The 25,564-nt window shown below is 50.0% G+C and overlaps 1 protein-coding gene across 1 annotated transcript in view; it reads left to right on the top strand.

The window, feature by feature from the left end:
- Positions 1-16,425, top strand: part of SLC9A8 (solute carrier family 9 member A8) — an 80,336-nt gene extending 63,911 nt beyond the window's left edge. The window contains 5 exon segments of the mRNA XM_023184124.2: positions 1,816-1,898; positions 5,102-5,213; positions 8,307-8,527; positions 11,042-11,188; positions 12,101-16,425. Of these exon segments, the coding sequence (XP_023039892.1) occupies positions 1,816-1,898; positions 5,102-5,213; positions 8,307-8,527; positions 11,042-11,188; positions 12,101-12,208 (671 nt within the window). The 3' untranslated portion in view covers positions 12,209-16,425.
- Positions 16,426-25,564: the final 9,139 nt, after the last annotated feature.

Here is a 25,564-nt window from a genome sequence, read left to right on the forward strand (position 1 = left end):
GGCCAGGTCTCTCTATTCCTGGGCCAGGTCTCTCTATTCCTGGGCCAGAGGGTATTATTTGTACAGCACCTCTCTCAGAAAGTGAGACTACAGATTCTGACTCTGACCCTCCCAGTTAAAGACACATAAAGCAAATCATCCATCCAAAATGATTCTGATTTTTACCCAGCAGACTGGCAAATGTTAAGCTTGATAATACCCACTTCTGGCCTTGGTGTGTGGAAAACAGGCCTACTGGCATCTTTTCTGGAGAGTCATTTGCTGTGTCTGTCTGAATTTAAAAGGCACGTACTCTTTGGCCCAACAGTTCAACCGTGTGGAACTTAGCCTGTACTGGGGTGTTTGCTGAACCTCTCAGAAATAGAAACAATCTAAATATCCATCCATAGAGGATTGGTCATTAGAAAAATTGTCAAATTTTGACAGTTTGTCAAGTGTGACAGAAAGACCGTCAAATACTTCTGCAGATAAACGTGATCCCACCCAGGGAACGTGATAAACACGATTCTGCCTGCTGGCTGAACACTTACTTGCAAGGGTCTCAACTGTGGCAAATGGCAAAAATTCAGAGCAAATGACTGCGATGCCACATGACAAATGTGAAGGGGCTTTGGTTGATGCTGCCAGGGAAAAGCATCCACTAGATCTGAATGTCTTCTAAATGTGCTCATTTGGAAAGATCACACAAATATTAGATAAGAAAAAGTTTCAAAGAGAGGACGGTGGGTAAACTCTCCGGCTTGTGGACTTGTTTTAAACTTGGGTACCATTCAAAGGAAAAACATTGTTAGAATGTAAAACCGCCTTGCTCTTTATGATCAGCTATTTTAAAATACAGTTTTAGGCCAGGCGCAGTGGCTCATGCTTGTAATCCCAGCACTTTGGGAGGCCAAGGTGTGCAGATCACAAGGTCAGGAGTTCGAGACCAGCCTGGCCAACACAGTGAAACCCCGTCTCTACTAAAAAAAAAAAAAAAAAAATTATCTGGGCGTGGTGGCAGGCACCTGCAGTCCCAGCTACTCAGGAGGCTGAGGCAGGAGAATCGCTTGAACCCGGGAGGCGGAGGTTGCAGTGAGCCGAGATCATGCCACTGCACTCCAGCCTGGGAGAGAGAGTGAGACTCTGTCTCTAAAAAATATATATATACAGTTTTAATCTCTTTAGTCATTATGCTATTCTGAGGGACATCACAGTTTAAGCAGAGAGCCTAGTGTTAGAAATTTATAAGGTGCTTTTTCTTAAGATATACAAGTTTGTGTGACAGAGAGTACATATTGGGCTCTGTTTGGCTTGCAGAGTGGAGCCAAGAGTTAGCAATGAGTCTCACTCTGCAAATCCTGCTGGGTGTGAGCTGTGTTCTAAACCTTGTGGCAATGTTAAATATATTAAGCTCATCATGTGGAAGTTAACCAAAGACCCCTTCACATTTGTCATGTGGCGTCGCAGTCATTTGCTCTGAATTTTGGCCACGTTGCCACAGTTGGGACCCTAGCTAGTGACAGTGTTCAGCAGATCGGCAGATTCATGTGTTTCCATCTTCCCTGGGCAGGATTGCATTTATTTGCAGAAGTATTTGACAGTTGACTCATTACATTAAGAGATTTCTGAATACCAGGGACATGTTGCTTATGTAGCAGAAAAGAATAAGAGAATTTAAGCACAGGTTTGGCCAAGATATTGGCTGCAGGATTTTCAAGAAAATAAGGAAAGTGTTGTATTGGATTCTGCCTGTGAATGTTTGCTTGCTTAACAGTTTAGTACCATGTTGGAATGAAATCATTGGGGTTGAATAATCCATTCTTTGGTTTGTTTCAGAAACATGTGTGTTTGCATTTCTTGGCCTGTCCATTTTTAGTTTTCCTCACAAGTTTGAAATTTCCTTTGTCATCTGGTGCATAGTAAGTATTTTCCTTGTTTTTTTTATTTAATTACTTATTTGTAGATCAATAAACACATGTTCCGGATTCGTTTATGTAACTGTTAACTGTTCAAAGTCAACAGCTACATAGAGATTTTTGTTTAAAGTTTCTTTTGTTAAAAAAAAAAAAATCACAAACATACACTAAGGGGGCAGGGGTAGAATTAAGTGAATAAATATCCCCAGAAAGGACTTTTTAAAGGTTTGTTTGTTGTTTTTTTTTTTTTTTTTTTTTTCTGAGATGGAGTCTCGCTCTGTCGTCCAGACTGGAATGCAGTAGTGCAATCTCAGCTCACCGCAACCTCCACCTCCCAGGTTCAAGTGATTCTCCTGCCTCAGCCTCCCAAGTAGCTGGAATTACAGGCACACATCACCATGCCCGGCTAATTTTTGTATTTTTAGTAGACATGGGGTTTCATCATATTGGTCAGACTGGTCTTGAACTCCTGACCTCGTGATCCACCTGCCTCAGCCTCCCAAAGTGCTGGGATTACAGGCATGAGCCACCGTGCCCAGTCTTGTTTTTTAAGATTTTTAATGGCCTTGAATATTATGATCTTTAAATAAAAGTACAGGTTTATAGGTTTTTGTGTGAGGAGGTAAAAGCAGATTTCAAAATTGAATATGTAATTGACCATAACCATGTAAAACTATTATGCACAGAAAAAAAGAAAGTATGTAAAGAAAATGTAGCCACATGTTCACAGTGGTTATAGAGCTGGGATTTCTTTCTCTTTCCTAATTTTTCTGGATAGTTTATTATGTACTTCTTACTACAGTTTTCTTCAAATTTGTCTATTTATATTTGTCTGTTTATAAGATAGTCTTCCTGCAACCTGGGTACTTCCACCTGTCAGTCAGCAAGAGCTCGTTGCTCTTGGTCACTGTTATTCGTCCTCCAAACTCAGGTTTCAGGGCAAAAAAAAAGCAGCAAAAGCAGCAAAAGTCCTTTACTGAAAGTATAATAGCCTAGGCTGGACGCAGTGGCTCACGCCTGTAATCTCAGCACTTTGGGAGTCCGAGGCTGGTGGATCATGAGGTCAGGAGTTCGAGACCAGCCTGGCCAACATGGTGAAACCTTGTCTCTACTAAAAATGCAAAATTAACTGGGCGTGGTGGTCCACGCCTGTAATTCCACCTACTCGGGGGACTGAGGCAGGAGAACTGCTTGAACCCGGGAGGTGGAGGTTGCAGTGCAGTGAGCCGAGATCACGCCATTTGCACCCCAGCCTGGGCAAAAAGAGCGAAACTCTGTCTCAAAAAAAAGTATAATAGCCTTTAGTGTGGCCACTGGGTAAAAGGGGACACATTTAATCAAACCTGAAAGACCAGTGTAGGCATGGAAGATTGGATTTCAGTGGGTGAAACAGGGAGGTGACTATTTCAGCCACAGGTTGGGAGGAAAATGAGAGGATGCCCTGGGGTGACAACTCGGTTTTCTCTAAGCAGTTAGGCCCAGGCTGGCCCTGCAGCTAGGGGAGATGGCCTGTGCTATTCAGATGGCTTGCAGTTCCTGCCCTGTAAGCTCTGCTTAGTGGTCAAGAGCATGGGCTTTGGGGTCTGAACCAGATTTGAGGCTTGAATCCATTACTTCCTGCCTTGTCAAGTTGGACCACTTACTTCATCTCTCTGTACCTCAGTTCCCTTGCCTATAAACTGGAGATAATAATACCTACTTTATAAGACCTTTGCAAGGATTTAAATTTAGCAGGATAATGCATGTAAAATGATGAGCATGTTGTCTGGCATAGAAATGTCTGATGATTGGAAACATTTACTCTTGACCAGTCACGGTGGCTCACGCCTATTATCCCAGCACTTTGGGAGGCTGAGGCGGGCAGATCACCTGAGGTCAGGTGTTTGAGACCAGCCTGGCCAACTTGGCGAAACCCAGTCTCTACTAAAAATACAAAAATCAGCTGGGCATGGTAGCACACGCCTGTAATCCCAGCTACTAGGGAGACTGAGGCAGGACAATTGCTTGAACCTGGGGGGCAGATGTTGCAGTGAGCCAAGATCGCCCCCCAGCACCCCACTCTAAAAAAAAAAAAAAAAAAATACTGTAAAATTCATGCTTGTTAAAGGAATAAACTGAAAGCCTAAAGAATGTGCTGTATATGTCTGTGTCATCCTTTTCAAGTAGTTATGGTAAGAACCAAGATGAAGAAAATGAAAGTAAAGTAATAAATGTCCTAAGAATCTGCTTGGATAAGATTTAAACTTTAGGCTGGGTGCAATGACTCACACCTGTAATCCTAGCACTTTGGGAGGCAAAGGCAGGAGGATTGCTTGAGACCAGGAGTTTGAGACCAGCCTGGGCAACATAGCAAGACCTCATCTTTAACTAAAAAGTTTAAAAAATTAGCCAGGCATGGTGGTGCATGCCTGTAGTTCTAGCTACTTGGGAGGTTAAGGTGGGAGGATCACTTGAGCCCAGGAGGTTAAGGTTGCATTGAGCTACAATCGCGCCACTGTACTCCGGCATGGGAGACAGAGTGAGACCTTGTCTCAAAACAAACAAACAAACAAACAACAAAAGATGTAAACTTTACATAAAGCTGTACTTTGCCAAGACTAACGTGCCTTTGGAGTTGGAGAGGAACCAAAAGCCACAGCAAGCAGCTGGCCGGCTAAGCCAGGGCATATGGCCTCCTTGTAGACCCTACCTCTGTGTTCCTCTTGCTCAGAGAGCAGTGTTTCCATGCATGGGTAGGCCCTTCATAGCTGCCCTCCTTTCCCTGAGGGAGAGGCAGAAACACCTTATCTGTCCCCTTAGGGCTGGAATGATCAATGCAGGCCTGTCCCAAGGAGGAGCGCCTTTGGAGTCAGGTTGTCCTTAAACTAATCTGTGAATACTTCTGTACAGCCTCTTGGCATTCAGTTTTGTTCTGCTGTCATTACTAATGCCCTTCCTGATACCTCGTCAGTTCTCTTTTCTGGCTACTGAGAAAGGTAACGTACAAAGCTTTATCCTTTCCTAGATGCATAGAATCCAGCAGCTCCGGCAGCACGCCCATGCTGGGTCTCTCACGAGCGTGGTGTTGCTCGTGTCTTTTATGGCTGAGGGGAATGAGGGGAATGCTGCATTTGTACTGGATGTGTTACACAGTCTGCAACAGCTTCAAGAAGCTTCAGCATGAAGAGCCAGATGTCACCTAAGACTTGGTTTGTTGCTATCAACAGGTGCTTGTACTATTTGGCAGAGCAGTAAACATTTTCCCTCTTTCCTACCTCCTGAATTTCTTCCGGGATCATAAAATCACACCGAAGATGATGTTCATCATGTGGTTTAGTGGTAAGTCAAATCTTGAATAAATGGGGTGGAGAAATACCTGTTAAAAGCACGCCCCACACAGAGAGAGCCGTGGTTCTCCGCTAGCGCCCTTGGCAAAGCCACAAGTAATCAATACTCCCGTCTAATGGCACCTACTGCAACCAAGATGGTGCCCCTCACCATGGTGCTATGAAGTGGGCAAGGCTAGGTTGGAAGAGGGCAAAGGACATGCCTAGGGTCACGTGACCACTGGAGGTAGAGCTGGGATTTCTGCCACTCTCCCCTGGACAGGACAGTGCAGTCCAGGACGCAGCTGGGCGTGACTCAGTGCCTCTCCGTGGGTTTTCTAGGCTGAAGTAATAATGGACTCAAGGTAGAAAAGGTGAAAGTTGGGCCGGGCGCGGTGGCTCAAGCCTGTAATCCCAGCACTTTGGGAGGCCGAGACGGGCGGATCACGAGGTCAGGAGATCGAGACCATCCTGGATAATACGGTGAAACCCTGTCTCTACTTCAAAATACAAAAAACTAGCCAGGCGACAAGGCGGGCGCCTGTAGTCCCAGCTACTTGGGAGGCTGAGGCAGGAGAATGGCGTAAACCCGGGAGGCGGAGCTTGTAGTGAGCTGAGATCTGGCCACTGCACTCCAGCCTGGGTGGCAGAGCAAGACTCCGTCTCAAAAAAAAAAAAAAAGGTGAAAGTTGAAACTGTTTCATACCTTATGTTAGTTTTGGATATTTTTCCTTTAAGTCACAAAGTTCTGGTAGTTTAATTTGAATGTTTCAGTTGCTATTTAATCGCTTTTTAAAGGATGGAAATGATTTCATAAATCTTTGCTTCTAAAGAACTGGATCCATAGGCATCCTTAAATTTATTTTTGAGCAATACATACTGTTCTTTATGCTTTCTTGCTTAAATATTATAATTAAAGTATTTTCCGTGTGGGTTGAGTTATAGCAACATACTTTATAATGTTCTTTATCCAAAGGCATATCTGCAAGTTTGTCTCAGATTTCTCTTCTTTCTAAAGGCCATGTTTAAAAATGTATATGTGTCATATATATGTACGTATATGTCTATGTATGTATACATATATGTATGGTGAGAAAAACTCATTTTTTTCCTAATCTCTTTTTCCAGTGAGGCAAACTACTTTGTAAAGTGGTTGCAGAAGTGTGTCAGAGGTTTTTGAAGTGATATGAGCTATTTGGGAAGGGGAGCAGGAGGATAAGAGAGTGTTACAGGGAAGGTTGGAGTGTATTTGAAATGGCGGGGGCTGTCAGCTCCTGTTCTCTCCCAGGCTCCCTGGGCTCTTGCTCCGTGGGTTTCCAACCAGGCTTTCCTGGATCTTCAACGAGGGGCACCGAACAAGCGTCTGCTTCCGGCCCCTTCTATCATCATTTAAGCAATCAGAGCTTCTCCTCCTTCCTACAAAACACCAGGAACTTCAGCCAGAGTTCCTCCTCACGTCCCTGCCGCTGCATCCACGCCTCTTTCACCATGGCCAGACCCCTGCGAGTGAGCCATGCTCGCTCATTTTCCCCACTTCTTCACCGTCTGTCCACGGGGCAGGAATTGGCCTTGGCAGGTCACCAGTGACCTCCCGCAGCCAGACCTGGAGGGGAGGGGTCCGCCTCCGTCCTAGCCCACCTCCTTTCCACCGCCCCTGCCTTCTGATGAGGACCGTTTCACCCTCTTCCCTGGCCTCAGGGGCAAGCTCCTCTTTTCTCTTCTTTGGTGTCTCCTTGGGCTCGTCCCCCTTCACTGACCCCTCAAATAGCGGCTTCTTCAGGAGTTGGCCCCAGCCCCGCTTCTGTTGGTGTGTTCTGCACTTCACTGAGTGCGCCCACCCGTCCACTGGCCTTCGCTTCCACCTAGTCCAAAGCCGTTCCCACGAACCCAGACCTCCCTCTGGGATCCGTACTCCTGTTTCCAGCTGCCTGTTTGGATGCCGCGGAGATGCCGCCATCCCTATGCCTTTGCATCTCCCTTGCCCAAGAAATCTTACTTTGAATTGCCCCATGGCCTGGCTAACTGGTACTAAGCACTTGCTGGGTACACACCCTGTTAAAGCACATGACATGTGCCATGCCACTGAATCCTCTGGCCCATGACAGGTTTAGAGGCTGAGAGTCCCTCGTCCTTGCCATGTCTCTGTATTATGTGCCTTTTGCTCCTGCCCTGCCGTCTCCCCATCTGGGTCTGGCCTGCAGCAGTCTGGCTGTCCTACCCCATGGTGATGTGAGCCTCCCTGCCTTCCTGTCTGGGGCAGGTCCTGGTGCTGTCTACACCCCACCCTCCCACCTTCTCTTCCAGGTACCATTTCACAACCCTCATTTGCTGTGTCTCCCAGCTGCTCTAGGAGCTCCCCAAGGGTGGGGCTAGGACTGCCTGTCCCCTCAGTACAGCGCCAAGGAAGCCAGGAAGCTTCTAAGAGAGGAAAGTGCTGTTTCCCAGCTCAGTCCATGCCCCTCAGTTGTTTCCTAGTAGCCTCACAGGGGACCAGCCAGCCTCTCATTACCACCTAAGCAGCCCACAGCCCCATCAGTGCCACCAGGGGCCTCCACAGGGGCAGCATCTCGAGATAGGAGGGGTACTGGACACACTGCATCCTGTGCTGTTGTGGGTATTAGATGAGTGGCCGTGGGTGGGCCATGCTGCTCTTGGCCTCCATCCCTCGTCTGTGTGTTGTGGACAAGAGTATCGCTGCTCGGTGAGGATTCCTGTGAAGATCCAGTGGTGCTCTGCACGCTGAGCACCTGCCCGGGCCTGGCGCACACACAGGAAGGGCTCAGCCCACAGCAGCTGTCCTGCAGTTTCCAGGACACGAGCGTCAGGCTTGATAAGTCCTCCCGCACCCACACCTGGGGCTGTGTAGCTGGGGCAGGCCACCTCATTTGATCTGCCCAAGTGGGCATGGAGGTGAGTCTGTGGTCCCTACATCTCTGCCACCTGCTCTTTACACCCCAAAGCCCCACAGGGCAAGCACACGCCCTTTAGCAGAGCCATTAGCATCATCGGCTGGTTGCGGTGTTGGGCTGGTGGATTTCCAGGGAAGCCAGCCCATGAAGCTGCTGCCTCCTCACTATGTCCTCTCATGCTGTTCGCTGTCCCCCAGGCTTGCGGGGGGCCATCCCCTACGCCCTGAGCCTGCACCTGGACCTGGAGCCCATGGAGAAGCGGCAGCTCATCGGCACCACCACCATCGTCATTGTGCTCTTCACCATCCTGCTGCTGGGCGGCAGCACCATGCCCCTTATTCGCCTCATGGACATCGAGGATGCCAAGGCACGCCGCAGGAACAAGAAGGACGTCAACCTCAGCAAGACGGAGAAGATGGTCAGGATCACGCACCTGCGGGGTGGGGCAGGGGGCTGGCCTGCTGCACAGCTGATGGTCCCCACTGTCAGGAAATGGGGAGATGAGCCTTGCTTTGAGGATGCCCAGCACCTCCACACACACGTCACACACGCACACACACCGGTCGTCCCCCACTGAGAAGGAGGTGACGGAACTTGAGTTCTGAAGCATGGCTCTTGCGGGGGGGGGGGGGGTTGTCTGGCAACTTTGTGACCTGCCGCAGCCAGGGAGGCTGTGGGCGACCCCATCTGCTCCCTCTCTGAAGCTCCATAGGGCACCGCAGGAGTCTGGGCCTATGCCACTCTCCCAGCAGTGCCTCTGCCCTTCCAGCAGCTGAGACACCTGTCAGGGCCTAGGTTTGAGGGTTTCAAAATCCCATCATTCCCCAGTATGGTTTTACTAAAAACCACCTGTTAGGGGCCTGAGGAGGGGAGGACGGCTTGCGGTGGCTGTGAGGCCCTTGAGAGGGGTACTCCCCCAAGGACAGATATGGTGTGAGGTTGGAGGTACCCAGGCCCCAGCTGTAGGGAGAGCTGAGACTCTGCAGCCTGCCCACCTCTTCTTCCTACAAGTCACTGCCCCTGCCACCAAGCTGCCTTCCTGTCCTGTCTTCACCCTCACGACCTCTATGCAAAGCTAGGCCCTCTGACCAAAGCAGAGGCTGCTGTAGGCTCTAGCCCAGAGCATCCCCTGCCAATCATGCATTTCCGGACATGCATCTCTCTAGTTCCCGTGTGCTAGGCCTCAGTAACTTGAATCAGTCATCAGAGGCTCAGGAGTCCTCACGTGGCCATCCACGGCTAACACTGGAGTCAGGGCTGGCAAGACCATGGCCTCCAGTCTCCAAACTGGGCCCCTCAGCCAGTGCAGTGCTGCTGGGAGGAAAGTTCCAGATGGCTGTGAGGCCTGGCTCTGCAGAACTTCCATCACACTAAGAGGCCCTTTGCCCCCAACCCCTATCTACCAACTTTTTTGTTTTTCACAAAAGCTCTAGCTTAGGTCTTTCTGGGTATCAGAATTGGTGGGGGGCTTGCTACACACAGGCTGCTGGGTCTGTCACCAGCATCTCATAGGTCTGGCATGGGATCCAAAAGAATTTGTGTTTCTTCTTTATTTCCGAGACGGGCTCACTCTGTTGCATAGGCTGAAGTGCAGTGGCACGATCGTGGCCGCCCACTGCAGCCTGGACCTCTTGGGCTCAAGCAATCCTCTCACCTCAGCCTCTGGAGTAGTTGGGACTCCAGACAGGCGTGACCCCACCCAGCTAATTTTTTTCTTATTTTTAGTAGAGACAGGGTCTCACCATGTGGCCTAGGCTAAGAATTTGCGTTTCTAACAAGTTGCCAGGTAGTACTGCTGCAGCCAATCCTGTGAACACGCTTGGCGAAGCATAGCACTAGCAGAAACAGGACAGCTCCTCTGAGGATGAACCGCTGAGTTTCTGGAATGTTTTCTGTGGCAGTCAATGTGCTTGCATTTTCCTTCAGATTGTCCCAATAGCCTGCCTGGAAACTGGTGCTTTCATTATACCCATTTTGCAGATGAGAATGCTGAGGCACCAAGAGAATCAGATCAGACAGCTGCGGGCTGTCTCCCGAGCCTGCGTTCTTCACCACCACACTGATCAGCAGTCCTCAAAATGGGGTCCCCAGACTAGCAGCATCACTGGAAACCTGTTAGATCTGCAGATTCCCAAGCCCACTCAGATCTACTGAATTAGCACCTCTGCAGGTGGCTCCGGTGGGCTCAGTATTTTGTGGTTTCACAAGCCCCCCAGGTAGATTCTAATACAGACCAGTGTTTGACAACCACTGCTTCACAGCATCTAAATGCCCTCCCCTCCCCTGCCCTCATCTCCCCTCCCTGCTCCTGCCCCACACCCATCTCCCCCACACCCCCGCCACCACCTGCACCTGTGGCCCCACCAAGGCTCCTGCAGCAGAACGGGCGCTGCACTCAGAGCCTGTCTGCTTTGCTCCTACCTCTTCACCTCTGGCCCTCCCCTCCACATGGGGTCCTTTTCTCATCCCTCTCCAATTCCTACAGGATGTGTCCCTCTGCCCTTTCGTCTCCTGACTTGATTGGCAAAAGCCTGTCCACGGTGGAGTCCTAGCTAACAGAGCCACAGGCAGAGAGACAAAAAGCCTCCCTGTGCGATTTGCTGCTAATGAAAAGCCCAGAACAGCAGTTCCGGTCCTGGTTGCATGATAGAATCACCCAAAAAGCTTGAAAAGCTTAAAAACCAAGCCCCAGCCCAGTCTTTCTGTTTCAGCTGTCCTAGGTGGGGTCCTGGGCATCCACTGTGCCCTGAGGGACCTTCCTGCCTCCCCGCGGGCTCCCAGGAGGCCATCTGCTGCCCATCGTCACCCTGCACTGATGGTCAAGTGGAGTTAGGATTGGGGACACTGGCGGCCTGGGTGGTGTGGGGTCTTCCAGAGGTGCTCCCGATGGTGCCCGCTGATGGCCGTCGGGCCGCCTTTCTTCCCTGCTCAGGGCAACACTGTGGAGTCGGAGCACCTGTCGGAGCTCACGGAGGAGGAGTACGAGGCCCACTACATCAGGCGGCAGGACCTCAAAGGCTTCATGTGGCTGGACGCCAAGTACCTGAACCCCTTCTTCACTCGGAGGCTGACGCAGGAGGTGGGATACTGGCCAGGCCACGCTTTCTGGGGGTCCCTCGCCTGCCTCCTTCAGGACCTGCAGTGGCCCAGGGTGGGGTGGAGGAAGAGTGGGGAGGCAGAAAGTCTTACGTGGGCCCGCCAGGCCGCCGCCTCCTGATCTGGAGGCTGGACATGCTTGTGGAACTCGACATCTGCTGTTTTTCCTTCGCTGCCACGTTTAGGGCGAGGTTAATAATAGATTTGTTAACACAGTTTGGTTTTCCTGGATGACAGACGGGGTATCGATCAGCTACTGAATCAGAGCTGAGGAATTTCAGACACACCAGGACCTCAGGCTGTGGCCCAAGGCTGCCCCCAGCTCAGGCCTCTGGTTCTGTCCCTTGGGGCGCTGTTGGCCTCTCTTTAGTTGGAGGCCTTGCGTAGGGGTGGGGCTCTTCCTGCGGCTGCCTGCTTTGTTTCTGTGCAGGCCCATTTTCCATTCTCGGGCAGGCCTGATAGCTGCCGGTGTGTGCGCTCTTCCGGAGCCAGGCAGCTCCAGTGACTGTGACCACAACTGCTTCCTTCTCCAGCATCCCGTGCAGTGGATGCAGCTGTCTCCCTGACAGCTGAGGAGATGGAGGCCCAAGGGGGTGCAGTAACCCCGTGAGGTCACAGCCAATACGGGCATAATTGGGAGCAGAGCTAAGTGTGTCTGACTCCAGAGACCACATTTTCAACCTCATGCCATGCTACCTCCTTCTTTCTGAATGACACCTCCTGTGATCTCCACCCCCACAAAGAACAATCCCAGCTTAGTTTGTTCAGTTGAAACTGAAGTTGCCTGTGGCCATCACCCTACCTCCTCCCCAGACACGCCACCCAAGGCACCCAGCAGCCTCCCCTCCCTTCTTTGGCCCTGCCCCCGACGGCTTGGTTGTGTCTCTCGACCCAGGACCTGCACCACGGGCGCATCCAGATGAAAACTCTCACCAACAAGTGGTACGAGGAGGTACGCCAGGGCCCCTCCGGCTCCGAGGACGACGAGCAGGAGCTGCTGTGACGCCAGGTGCCAAGGCTTCAGGCAGGCAGGCCCAGGATGGGCGTTTGCTGCCCACACACACTCAGCGGGGGCCTCGAAGAGGTGCGTGCATCCAGCAGCCCCTTCAGGACTCCGGACACAGAGGGCGGGGTGAGGTACTGGCTGCAGAGTCACCTTAGACCAGAACTTGCCAGGCCTCTGGAGCCAGGTGACTTGTTGGGAAACTGTCATCTCCCCACTCCTCCCTGACCCAGCCTCTGCTCAGTGTGGCTCGTCGGCCCACAGAGGGGAGGAGCACGGGACCAGGTGCCAGTCGTCTGTGAAGCTGGGGCACCTACCCCGCCATCTGGAGGACCCCTGTGGCCCCCTGCCTAGAGCACCATCTACAGCGGTGCCATTCCCCAGCCACTGCCTTTATCCTGCCCCCACCGGACTGGCAGAGCCGGGGTCAGCCACCTGCCTTTGAGTCATCCAGATGCCTCCGCAGCCACAATTCTGACCTAAGTGGCAGAGCCTAGAAATCTTGAAAACCTCCCGCTGCCCTTTGTGATACTTCTTGTGCTCCCTCAGACAGAGGGAGAGAAACGGAATGTCCTTTTCCCTTTACCTGATTGGCACTTCACAGCCTGTCTCCCTGGACAGCAGGCAGCGGCTGCCCTTCTCTGGGCATCTTCTGAATGTTTACACTGGTACCTTCTGGTATCTTCTTTAGAGCCCCCTGCAAGCTGCAACCCAAGGCTTTTATCTTGCAGGGTCAGAGCGCCCTCTAGAGGGAAAAGCTAGAGGCACAGGGTTTCTGCCGGCCCACAACTGCTGTCTTAATTAGGTTTAAATTCATGCATTTTACAGCAAAGTGCTGAGAGCCTCATAGTCACCTCCTGCCATCTGATCTCCCTCCCCACCATTCCCATACTCAGTTGTTCTTTTGTCTAACCGGAGGCCACTGTGCCAAGGCCCTGCGGTGTCTGCTCACTGCTGCCATCTTCGCTGCTAATCAGGGTTCCATCCTCTTTCCCCTCTCCCAGTTCCCTACCACATTGGATCCCATTTGTCACCCATGCTAGGGTCCCCAAAGCACTGGGGCAGGGGCCAGAGCAGCAGCACCCAGTGCTCCCCCTTCCCACCCCGACGTGGAGTCAGAAGCAGATGCTCCACGCACACACACCCCAGCCCTGTCCCAGGGGCCCGGCCCCCTCAGCCATCTCAGGGTGAGGAGCTGTCAGTCATGTCCAGATGGAATGGAGTCACTGACTCGCATCCTCTCCTCACCTCCCCTTTGACAAGCCTCAAACTGCTCAGCTCATCGAAGGGCCATTGCCAACTTCCGTATGTGGTTCTGGGTCCCAGGGAGCCTTGGAACCTGGCTCCCTGGGGTGGTTTAATTCACCATGTGTATTCCTGCTTCTCTGGGGACACAGTGGGCCAGCATGAGCCCTGGGCTGGAGCAAACGCATCTCTATCTCTTCCACCTCAGACGGTGTGGCTCCGGAGGGACTGACCTCAGGACCCGTGCCAGGAACAAGAGGCCAGGCCCAATCCTGCCACCTCGCCTTTCCCCTGAAGTGAGAGCAGGCCAGCCGGGCAGGAAGCACGCTGTTTACTTTTTGCATGAAAAGTAAAGTTGTACTTGATAGAGCTAAAATGTGATCTTTTTAAATCTCTCAACCCCATAATTTGAGCCATTGCCTTGCTTAATTTTGGTCTCCACCATTTCCTTTTAGTGGAGAAGAGAGGAAGTCAGAGGGTGGGGACCTGTGCCTGCCCCCGGGCGAGTGGGGGCACTGAGACCAGATTGTTCTTGCGCCCCTGCCAGAACTCACTCTCCCCTGAAGTTTAGGGTCCCATCTCCCAGATGTAAGTTGGTTTGCAAACTCAGTTGTTTGCCAGGATTTCTTTCTTTCCTAGTCTTAAATTCACAGATAAAGCAATGAAAAGAGTCAGATCCCATTTCCGTCTGCCCCCTCACCGCCAGGTCTGATAGCCCCAGCCACGCCACACCTGGCCTCACGCTTTCAGCTGAGACCTGAAAAGGATGCTGTGGCGGAAGAGCATGTGGGGCTTGGTGGGGGGCCCTAGCATTTGTGGGGGGCAGAGGGGGTGGCGGGACCTTTCCCAGGAGGTACCAGCACCTGCCTTGATCTCCTGTGAGCCTCCTCTGCCCCTGGGTGGCCAGGTGAGGTCAGCAGCCCGGGAGAGTGCCCCCAAGAGATGAGGGCAGCCTGTGTTCCTCGGCAGTCTTGACTCGCCTTGGTAACAAAAGGCCATAGAAGTCTGTTTTTCTGGGTCAGTTTTTTTCAAATGTCTTTGCCTGAGAATAACAAATTGCTGCTGTCTACCTTTAGCACACCCGATAATTCTATTTGGGGCAGTGAATGCACAGAAGATATAAAAATATGCAGCTTAACTATATCTTCTTGCGTGCGTATTTATTTTCTTCTGGGTCTAGGCCATGGGACAGGAGAACTGTGGTGTGTAGGAGGAATACTTCAGGGTGAGTGAAGGCTGGAGCCAGGGAGCGCTGGGGGAAACCAGCCTTTAGCCAGCAGTCCCTCCACCACAGGCGCTGCCGTGTGGAAACAGTTCTTGGAATAAATCCCATGCTTTCTGCAGCCTGTAGTTGTTATGACCCCTCGGAACAACCACCCCGTGACTTGTGCAAGGTCTCGCAGGGAAAGGGGCTGGCTTCTAGGTTCCTGAGATAAGTTTGCTGGGGGCTGGGCCAGGGCCAGGCTAAGTGTGGCTCAGTTCCATCATCTAGAGCTCAGACACTCTGCCCAGAGGCAGAGCTGAAGCCCTGTCGGCCCCTACCCTAAGCCAGCCACCCCTCTTCACAGTGGGTGGACTGGGCTGGGCCAGCCGGGCTGGCTGGCTGGCATGAGGCCAAAGGGCAGGCCTGAGTGCCAGAGTCACCCAGATTAGCCCACAGGATTCCTTTGTGTGCCATGGAATGCCAAAAGATGGGTGACTGGGGACCCTTCTTAAAACCCTTGGCAAGGGTGCCATCGGCACTGCTTGGCCTCATGAAGTCTCGGGTCTGTGTTCCCACGGGGCACACATGCTTACAGAGTCCTCAGCAGGTGGCCGAGGCCAGGCCTCTTCTGCTGAGGAGGGTGCAGGCTGGGGTGTGGGTGTGGCCTGGGGTGGCTCAGGGCTGGAACTGCTGCCTGATTCCTGTGTGGGGAGAAGCTCAGTGGCCCTTGGCTGCCACTGACAAGGATTTCACATGCAGAAGAGAAAGGTCCCCTCTGCCCCCCCCCGATTCCCTGCCGAGTGAGTGCCAGTGTGTGCTGCCCTTGCTGGGGGCAGGTAGGAAACCCTGAGCTTCCTGATGCAGAGTCATGAAGCAGTGTCCTTGGGAAGGCATCTTCAGAGCTCCGGGCCCTCCGCCTAACGCCCTCCGTCTCAGTCAGATAAAGGCTTCAAGAGAATGAAGAGCCAGCCCCTTTCCATTTAGGCTCCTGCCATTTCCCAGACAGTTCTCCAACAGTTAGACATCGAGGGGCTTCACTCTTAGCAGGCATGTAACAGAAGGAGGAAGACTAATACACACCCCTGCCCCGTCCCATCCCCCTCCCCCGAGCCATTTTCTTGCTGTGCTCTCTGGTGCCCTTGAGTTGGTCTCCCTGGCTGCTCTGCGGGGGCTTCACTGGCTTTGGGGTGAATGCGAAGTGCTGGTGAGCAGTGGGCCTGTGACTGGATAGGAAGATGTGCATCCGTGGTCAGAAGTCACCTGCCAGCCCTGCGGGGTCAGAGCCTCAGGCCGGGATGGGGAGGCCCCCTACTCCCATCTGGATGGTGGGCACGGCCTGGCTTACACCAAAGGCATTGACGGTTTCTCCAAGTAGGGATCTGCAAAGCTTGAATTGTCCTCAAGATGGCAAAGCTTGAATTGTCAAGATGGATGTGAATCTTACATTCGTTTTCATCATTTCCTATGTAAAAATGAAGAGTGCTGGGTTTTTGTTTTAAGAAGCATTATGAAGGCCAGACGTATTCATTTTTCTCCCGCAAGTGAGCGGTGAGAGGCCCCGTTAGGCCCGTTTCCTGAGCAGTGCTGTGCTGCTCTTCTTGATGGGGCTTCGGGCTGGGGGGGGAAAGCGGGTCAGAGGTGGGGGGCCTGTGGCTGCCATGCGGGGAGCCCCTGCACCATCTCGGACTCTTTAAGGGAGTCAGGAATAGATGTGTGAAGAGTCGTGTCACTGGATGCCTATTTAGAAATAAAGTGTATGCTGCTGAATCAGCCAGTGTCTGTTCATGTTCAGGTGGCTTTGCAGATGCACAGGTCATACCTCCTAGACTGGGCTCTGTGGCACACAGCTATCCAGCCCCTGGGCTGGTGGCAGCCATGTCACCAGGAAGTGCAGTGTTTAGGAGCAGGGCTGGGTCAGGGCAGCCTGTGTCTGGTTCCCACCTTTGGCCCTCAGTGAGGAGCATGTGAGGCTCAGCCGCCAGCTGGGCTCAGCTTCTCACGATGCTGGGAGCCCTTCCTCCCTGGGTTCGCTGGCTGTCCGCCCGGGCTGCAGGGCCGCCTGACCTCCTGCTCGGGGCTTGTCGATGAGTGCCCCACAGGCCTTTGCCTGATGGTGAAATGGGGAACTTCTGTCACTGAACCTGCCCTCCCGCAAGAGTGGGGGCATCCATAGCCTCTGATCGGAGGTGGTGGCGAGTGGGGGAAGAAGGGTCACCAATTCATCTATACCCCCACGTCCTTCCAAAGGCATCCAAGCTGCTGATGGTAACAGCTGATGGCACGAACCAAAAATGCATGTGATATAAAATGAAACCAGTCAGGAGAAGCTGTCCTGGCCCCGGCCACGGGGCAAGAGCTGAGTTTCCTGGTTCCTTCCCACCCTGTGCCCACCCTAGGGGAGACTCCCAAGGCCACAGTGGGCTCGCCTTGGTCCGCTTTTGGTGGAAACCCAGATTCAGAGAACTATTTCTCCACCATAAGAAAAACTGCAAGTGTGATGACAAGTGGTAGCTGACACTTGGCCTCAGTGTCAGGGAGGTACCACGAGAATGATGAGAACTCTGGCTGACAGAAAGCAGAATTTTCCAGGCCAGGCCTGCCTGTGAGGGCGGCTGGGAAGCGGGGCTGTGCCGTGCTGAGCAGTGTCAGCTGGGACGGAACGCAGTGCTGGCAGCAAAGGTAGGGGGTGGTCCTGAGTGGGCACCTCGTTCCCACGAAGGGAACAGGGCATGTTTCATTTGTATTTCAACCTTCTCAACTCCTAGAAAAAGCTCTTAGGGTAGAGGGGAGCAATCGAGGCAAGAAATATTTTCCTTAGAGGCTAGAAAGCTGGCGGGAGGCTGGAGGGTCACGCACAAAGTTGAGGGCCCTGTAACCTCTGCTTATTATTCCATAGGGCACTAGGGGAATGAAGCTGGCCTGTAGCGGGGCCCCACTGCCTCTTGGAGGCAACCCCCCACCCCAGGCAAGGGACAACACAGCCCTCAGGCTCTAGCCAAAGCAGATGGGAGACACGAAGGGCAGTGGGGGTCAGGGGCCAGTACAGTCATCTCAAGGCCCTGGGTGACAGGAAGTGCCCCATAAATGGGGGTCCTCTTTGTGAGTATCTGTGGACCTGCAGGAGAGCAGGCAGGCGTCAGCCACACTCCCCCTGCCTGGGGAGACCACCTGGCAGACCTGCGCGTCTTAGCATCAGTCGGGACCAGTCCAGTGCTGGGCACAGAAGGAACTTCTGCACATACAGGCAGCTGCCAGCTGATACCCTGATGTAAATGAGGAAGAAAATAAGTCTTTGCTTAGAAAAAAAAAAAGGCCACAAAAATGTAGTTGGTTCATTTTGTGGCAAAGATGAGCCACACACTCCTAGCTGCTGGTGGGAGGGCAGCTAGCTCACACTCTCCAGAGGACACTGTGGTGACAGCTCTCCAAAGCCTGAAAACGGCCCAGCAGTTCCACTCATGGGGCAAAAGGAAAGTGCATGAAAATTGCACTCCAAGAATGGCCATCCTGGCAATATCTGAATGAGGAAAAGTGGAAAACGACGTCTTTGTCCATGACTGGGGGATTGGTGAGATAAATAACGATAGAATATTTACCAACAATTCAAGATTCTAAGGATGTGGAAAAACGTTTAGAATGTTATCAGGCCAGCATTTAACCACCTTTAGAGAGAGAGAAGCATTTCACCCTCTTCTTAAATGCTATTCAAGATTTCAAAATGACTAAAAATGAAAGTAGAAATTTTAGTACATCCTTTTATAAAAATACACATACTGGTACTCCAGCACACACCCATTCATCCCTAATATGGAAGGCCTGGTGGTTCCTTTCAACCACCACTTCTTCCCTGGGCCCTGTTGTCTTTGCTAAGAGAACCCATGTGGTTCGTGTAATGAGTGACTATGTGCTTCAAGGGGAAACAGAGCCAGTTCTCAGTTCAGGCTATTCCTGGTCATTCCCTCTGCTTGTCTGAGATTGGCTAAGGTATGGGTCTATGACCTTATTTGGCAGGAGAATAAAGCGATTAAACACACACACGCACACACACACAAAACGGAGTCTCGCTCTGTCACCCAGGCTGGAGTGCAGTGGCACGATCTCAGCTCACGGCCACTGCAATCTTTGCCTCGTGGGTTCAAGCAATTCTCCTGTCTCAGCCTTCCGAGTAGCTGGGACTGTAGGCCCCCGCCACCATGCCCGGCTAATTTTGTATTTTTAGTAGAGATGGGGTTTCACCATGTTGGCCAGGCTGGTCTTGAACTCCTGACCTCAAGTGATCCACCTACCTCGGCCTCCCAAAATGCTGGGATTATAGACTTGAGCCACCGCATCCGGCCGATTATAGGTAACTTTTAAAATCTTGCTGTTTGCATATATTTTCTATTTCTCTCATAAAGAATATTTATTAATTCAATAATAAGGAACACACATGTTCTTTGACCAGAACTAGAGGAGCAGCGCATTAGATGGAGTGACGTGAAGGCCCCTAGGGAAATAGGTGAGGGTCCAAACTGATGCAGTCACCATGGGGAGGGTGGCGGCCCTTCCACCCACGGTTCCTCTCCTAGCCCTGAGGCAAAGATTGGCAAATTACTGCCTGTGGCCCAAATCCAGCCTGCCTCCTGTGTCTGTATACCTAAGAGCTAAAAACGGTTTTTAACATTTGTTAAAGGTTGGGGGAAAAAACAGAAGAATAAGGCCAGGTGTGGTGGCTCACACCTGTAATCCCAACACGTTGGGACGCCAAGGCGGGAAGACTGCTTGAGCAGGAGTTTGAGACCAGCCTGGGCAACATAGGGAGACCCTGTCTCTATATGTAATTGAAAAAAACTAGCTGGCATGTTGGTGTACACCTGTGGTCCCAATTACTTAGAAGGCTGAGGCAGGAGGACCACCTGAACCCAGGAGGTCAAGGCTAAAGTGAACTATGATCGTGCCATTGCACTGTAGCCTGGGTGATAGAATGAGACCGTGTCTCAAGAAAAAAAAAAAAAAAAAATCATAGATTCACAAGAAGTTGCAAAAAAAAAAGTACAGAAAGGTCCCATGTACCTTTCACCCCATTACCCCCAGTGGTAACATCTTGCACAACTACAGAATAGTTTCACAACCAAGAAACTGGCATTGCCACAGTCCACAGATCTTGTTCCAACTTCACTAGTTTTACAGGCACTCGCATGTGTATGTTTAGTTCTGTGCGATTTTATATTGTGTAGATTCGCATAACCACCATCATAGGGAAGTTTCTTTTTATAGAAGTATTCCAGCTGCCAAACAAAGAAGAAATCATTGAATTGGAATATCTCTATTTTGTAACTTCCAGTGAAATAATGGATCTAAGTGGGAAGTAACAGCCTTAATAGCTAATTCCCCAAAGGGAGAGAACTCAACATCATATGCCTCCGGACGAGAGAATATGCATCAAGTATTCTTACCACAGAGATCAAACCCAAATCCAAGCAAACCCCAAGAGCCAGCTACCATGCAATGCATGCACACATTCGATACCCTTTCATGATAAAAACACTCAAAAAGCCAGGAATAGAGGGAAACTACCTCAACATAATACAGGCCATCTAGGATAACAGCTGACATCATACTCAATGGTGAATGACTGGAAGCTTATCCTCTAAGATCAGGAACAAGGCAAGGATGCCTGCATTCACCACTTCAATTCGATGTAGCACTGGAAGTTCTAGCCAGAGCAATTAAGCAAGAAAAAGAAATATACCCCAGCTGGTAAGGAAGAAGTTAAATTTATCTCACGGATGACATGATCTTATATGTAGACAACCCTAAAGATTCCACAAGAAAAAAAAACTGTTCAAACTAATAAATTCAGCAAAGTTGCAGGATACAAAGTCAACACAGAAAAGTCAGCTGCATTTCTATAAACAACGAACAATCAGAAAAGGAAATTAAGAAAAAAATCCCATTTATAATAGCATCAAAAAGAATTAAATAGGAATAAATTTAACCAAGCAGCAAAAAAGACTTGTACACTGAACATTATAAAACATTGCTGAAAGAAATTTTAAAAGACACAAATAGGGCCAGGCATGGTGTCTCATGCCTGTAATCCCAGCACTTTGGGAGATCAACACAGGGGGATCACTTGAGGCCAGGAATTCAAGACCGGCCTGGGCAACACAGTGAAACCCTGTTTCTACCAAAAAAAAAATTAAGAATTAGCCATGCACGGCGCATGCCTGTGGTGCCAGTTACTTGGGAGGTTGAGGTGGGAGGATCTCTTGAGCCAAGAGTTCAAGGCTGCAATGAGCCATGATTGCACCACTGTACTCCAGTCTGGGTGATAGAGCGAGACCCTGTCTCAAAAAAAAAAAAAAAAAATCTATACTGCTGAAAGTGGATCTACAGATTCAATGCAATCCCTATAAATGGCATTTTTTACAGAAATAGAAAAATAAAACCATCCTAAAACTCATATGGGACCTCAAGGGACCCTGAATAGCCAAAACAGTCTTAAAAAAGAACAAAGTTGGAAGGCTTACACTTCATGATTTCAAAACATATTACAGAGCTACAGTAATCAAACTAGTGTGGTACTGGCATGAAAACAGGTATACACTCATAGACCAATGGAATGGAATAGAGAGCCCAAAAATAAACCCTCACATATATGGTCAAATGATGTTCCACAAAAGTACCAAAACCACTCAATGGAGAAAGGACTGTCTCTTCACCAGATAGTGTTGGGAAAACTGGACATTCATAAGGAAAAGAATGAAGTTAGACCCCTACCCTATTCTGTATACAAAAATTACCTCAAAATAGATTAAAGACGTAAATGTATGACCCAAAACTATAAAGACAACTAAGGGGAAACTTCATGACATTGGATTTGGCAATTATTTCTTAGATATTATACCAAAAGCATAGGCAGTAAAAGCAAAAATAGACAAATGGGATTACATCAAACTTTTTTTTTTTTTTTTTTTTTTGAGACAGTCTCGCTCTGTTATCCAGGCTAGAGTGCAGTGGCACAATCTTGGCTCATTGCAGTCTCTGCCTTCTGGGTTGAAGTGATTCCTCTGCCTCAGCCTCCTGAGTAGCTGAGATTACAGGGGTTTCACCATGCTGGCCAGGCTAGCCTCAAACTCCTGATCTCAGGTGATCTGCCAGCCTCAGCCTCCCAAACTGCTAAAATTACAGGTGTGAGCCAGCCGGCTACATCAAACTTTTAAACTTTTGCACATCAAAAGAAACAACAGAATGAAAAAGATAACCTATGGAATGGGAGGAAATATTTGTAAATCATGTATCTGATAAGGGATCAATATCCAGACTATATAAAGAACTGCAAATAAAAAAAAAAAATTTACCCTAAAGTGGGCAAAGGGCTGGGCACAGTGGCTCATGCCTGTAGTCCCAGCACTTTAGGAGGCTGAGATAGGAGGATAATTTGAGCCCAGGAGTTTGAGACAAGCCTGGGCAACATAGAGAGATCCCGTCTCTATTTTTAAAATAACAAAAATTAAAAGTGAGCAAAGGACTTGAATAGACATTTCTCGAAAGAAGATATATAAGTGGCCAAAAAGCATATGAAAAGATGCTCAACATCACTAATCATTAGAGAAATATGAATCAAAACAATAAGGTATCATCTCACCCCATTAGGAAGGCTGCTATAAAAACAAACCCCAGAAAATAACAAATGTTAGCAAAGATGTGGAGAAATGGGGACTCTTGTACTGTGGGTGGGAATATAAAACGGTACCACTGGCCGGTCGTGGTGGCTCAATCCCAGCACTTCGGGGGTCTGAGGCAGGTGGATCACTTGAGTCCAGGAGTTTGAGACCAGCCTGTGTATATATGATGAAACCCCTCTCTACTAAAAATACAAAAAAATTAGCCGGGCACAGTGGCGTGCCTCTGTCGTCCCAGCTACTGGGGAGACTGAGGTGGGAGGATCAAGTGAGCCTGGGAGGTCGAGGCTGCAGTGAGCCAAGATCATGCCAACTGTATTTTAGCCTGGGTAATCGGAGTCAGACTCTCTCTCAAAAAAATAAAAAATATTAAGTTCAGGGGTACAATAAGAAAATTAATAAAAATAAAAATAAAAATGATAAAATGGGTATAGCTGCTATGGAAACAGTATGGAGACTCCTCAAAACATTAAAAATAGAACGCCGTATAGTCCTGCAGTTCCACTTGAACCGCCGCCTCCTCCTCACACAGGACCTGAAATGTGTTGCCAGCGGAGATTCGCGTGTCTGAAAACCTGGACCGACTCGCATCCCTTAAGCTCACCGCTGCCTTAGTTCAATGATTTCCTCTTATCCCTCGTATATGAAGCTGCAGCCTGGAATCATACCCATAAGAAGTGTTTATTTTTCTACTTTTGCACAGTATGTGCAAATAAACAGTAGGAAATTGGGGGTGAACAGAGAGAATAACTACCCCCAGTGCTGAAACAACAAGCAGGCTGAAATAAACATTTAGGCTCTGGCAAACTCTAAAGGACAAACAATCCAGTTTCCTCAACAAACATGTCACAAGAAAAAAGTGAGATGTGATGGTAATACTATCTCAGCCTGTTCAGCCTTCAAAATACCATCGACTGGGTAGCTTTTATACAACAAAAATGTATTTCTCTTAGTTCTGGAGGCTGAGAAGTCCGAGATTAAGGCACTGGCAGATTCAGTGTCTGCCAAGGGCCCAATTCCTGGTTCACAGAGGGTCATCTTGCCGGGTCTTTTTGTGCTGGGAGAACTCCATTCTCTTCAGCCCTTGTAAGGGCACCCACCCCATTCATGAAGGCCCCATCCACATGACCTCATCACCTCCCAAAGTGCCCTCCTAATACCAGCACACTAGGGGGATTAGGTTTCAACATTTTTTTTGGCGGGGGGGAGAGGGGACATATGCAGTCCGTAGCAGGTATCATGTTTTAAAAACCCTTGTCTTTTAGATAAACACTGAAAAATTCACAAATGAGATAGATGTCTAGAATTTGCTTCAGAGGAGTTCAGGAGCAGGGAAGTGGATGGCCAGGGTAGAGACAAAACCAGATTGGCCTCAAGTTGGTAACTAACTGTTCGATTGCTGAAGCTTGGATTCATTATACTAGTTTCACTTTTTTGCTTGTTTTTGTTTTTCTCGTTGTTGTTGTTGTTGTTTGAGACAGGGTCTCGCTCTGCTGCCCAGGCTGGAATGCAGTGGCACCATCACAGCTCAGTGAAGCCTAGAACTTCTGGACTCACGTGATCCTCCCACCTCAGCCTCCCAAGTAGCTGGGGACCAAAGGCATGTGCCACCATGCCCATCTAATTTTTTTTAATGGGGTCTCACTATGTTGCCCAGATTAGCTTCACGTCTTTTGTAAACAAAAAGGTTTTAAAAATAGACAAACTGGGGGGAAAGTGACTTAAGTGACATAACAGTTTATTTTTCATATAACAGACCTAGAGGCAGGCAGCATGGGCAGGCCCTGGGGGCAGCCTCCAGAGCATCAGGGCCAGCTGCTGTACCTGCTGCCCACCCTTTCCTCAATTGGCCCCCTCAGCTTCACAGAGCAGCTCCATCTCCAGCCATCACAGCCATTCTAGCCAGGAAGAGGGGCGGGGTGGGAAGGGCAAGCTCCCTTCCTTGAAGGCCATGCCTAGACACCACACAAAGCACCTCTCCATCCAGGGACCAGATAGTCACCGACCACATGTGGCTGCAGGAAGGCTTTATTATAGGTGGCCACAGATTTGAAAACCAGGGCTTCTACTACCAAGGGGGAAGGGATGGAGACTGGGGTACAATTTGGTGTCTGCCACAGCTCTCGTCCCTGAGATTGGTAATCTGGCATCCCAGGTGCCACAGATTGGTCAGCAGAGCTAATGCTGTCCAGCTGGTGGGCCCAATGAGGTTTAAATATGCTTGTCATTTACATGTGCAAATGAAGCAATCTGCTCTGAAGTCAGTCACTGCTCCCCTTCGGATGCGGAGCGAGCGCCTGGCTTCCTTAGCTCTCCCAGGGTAGGTGTGCATCTCCAGGAAACTGCTAAACCCAACAGCCAGGGTGGCAATGCCGTTTCCTATGCTATAGCTCAAAGCAATCCAGCACCTGAGCCTGGTTTTGGCCCAAGGCCTGGGTATTTGTTCAGCCAGCAAATGAAATGGAGAAACCTGTTCAGTGTCTGCCCTGACAGCTGAGCTGCCTGGTGGGAGCCCACACAGCAGCATGGTCAGTGGGTGGGCACAGGCCTGCTGCTGCTGCCTTAACATTTCTGCCATGTATTTGGTTTTAAGTCAATCCTCACTTAAGAAAAAAACACCTTGATTTTTTTTTCCGAGATGGAGTTTCACTCTTGTCACCGAAGCCGGAGTGCAATGGCACAATCTTGGCTCGTTGTAACCTCTGTCTCTCGGGTTCAGGTGATTCTCCTGCCTCAGCCTCCCGAGTAGCTGGGAATACAGAACCTGCCACCACGCCCAGCTAATTTTTGTATTTTTAGTAGAGACAGGGTTTCACCATGTTGGCCAGGCAGGTCAACCTCCTGACCTCAGGTGATCCTCCCACCTCGGCCTCCCAAAGTGCTGGGATTACAGGCGTGAGCCACTGCGCCCAGCCCTTAAATTTAATTTTCAAGCAAACGTATCACTGTTATAATGGAAAAGTAGTATGGCCTGCCCTAGACAGAAGGTAACAAAACCTGGCTAAGAGCCTACCACAGGCTGTGTCTGACGCCAGGTTTCTCTGTTAAAGACAAGGTAGCATCAAACTGACTCCCTCCTTGAGACAGTTAAATGGATGGAAAAAAATTTAAATGGAATTAACTTTTAAAAAACATTTTCCGGCCGGGCGCGGTGGCTCAAGCCTGTAATCCCAGCACTTTGGGAGGCCGAGACGGGCGAATCACAAGGTCAGGAGATCGAGACCACCCTGGCTAACACGG

Source organism: Piliocolobus tephrosceles, chromosome 20 (genome assembly GCF_002776525.5).
Source record: "Piliocolobus tephrosceles isolate RC106 chromosome 20, ASM277652v3, whole genome shotgun sequence".
NCBI classification, from domain to species: domain Eukaryota; kingdom Metazoa; phylum Chordata; class Mammalia; order Primates; family Cercopithecidae; genus Piliocolobus; species Piliocolobus tephrosceles.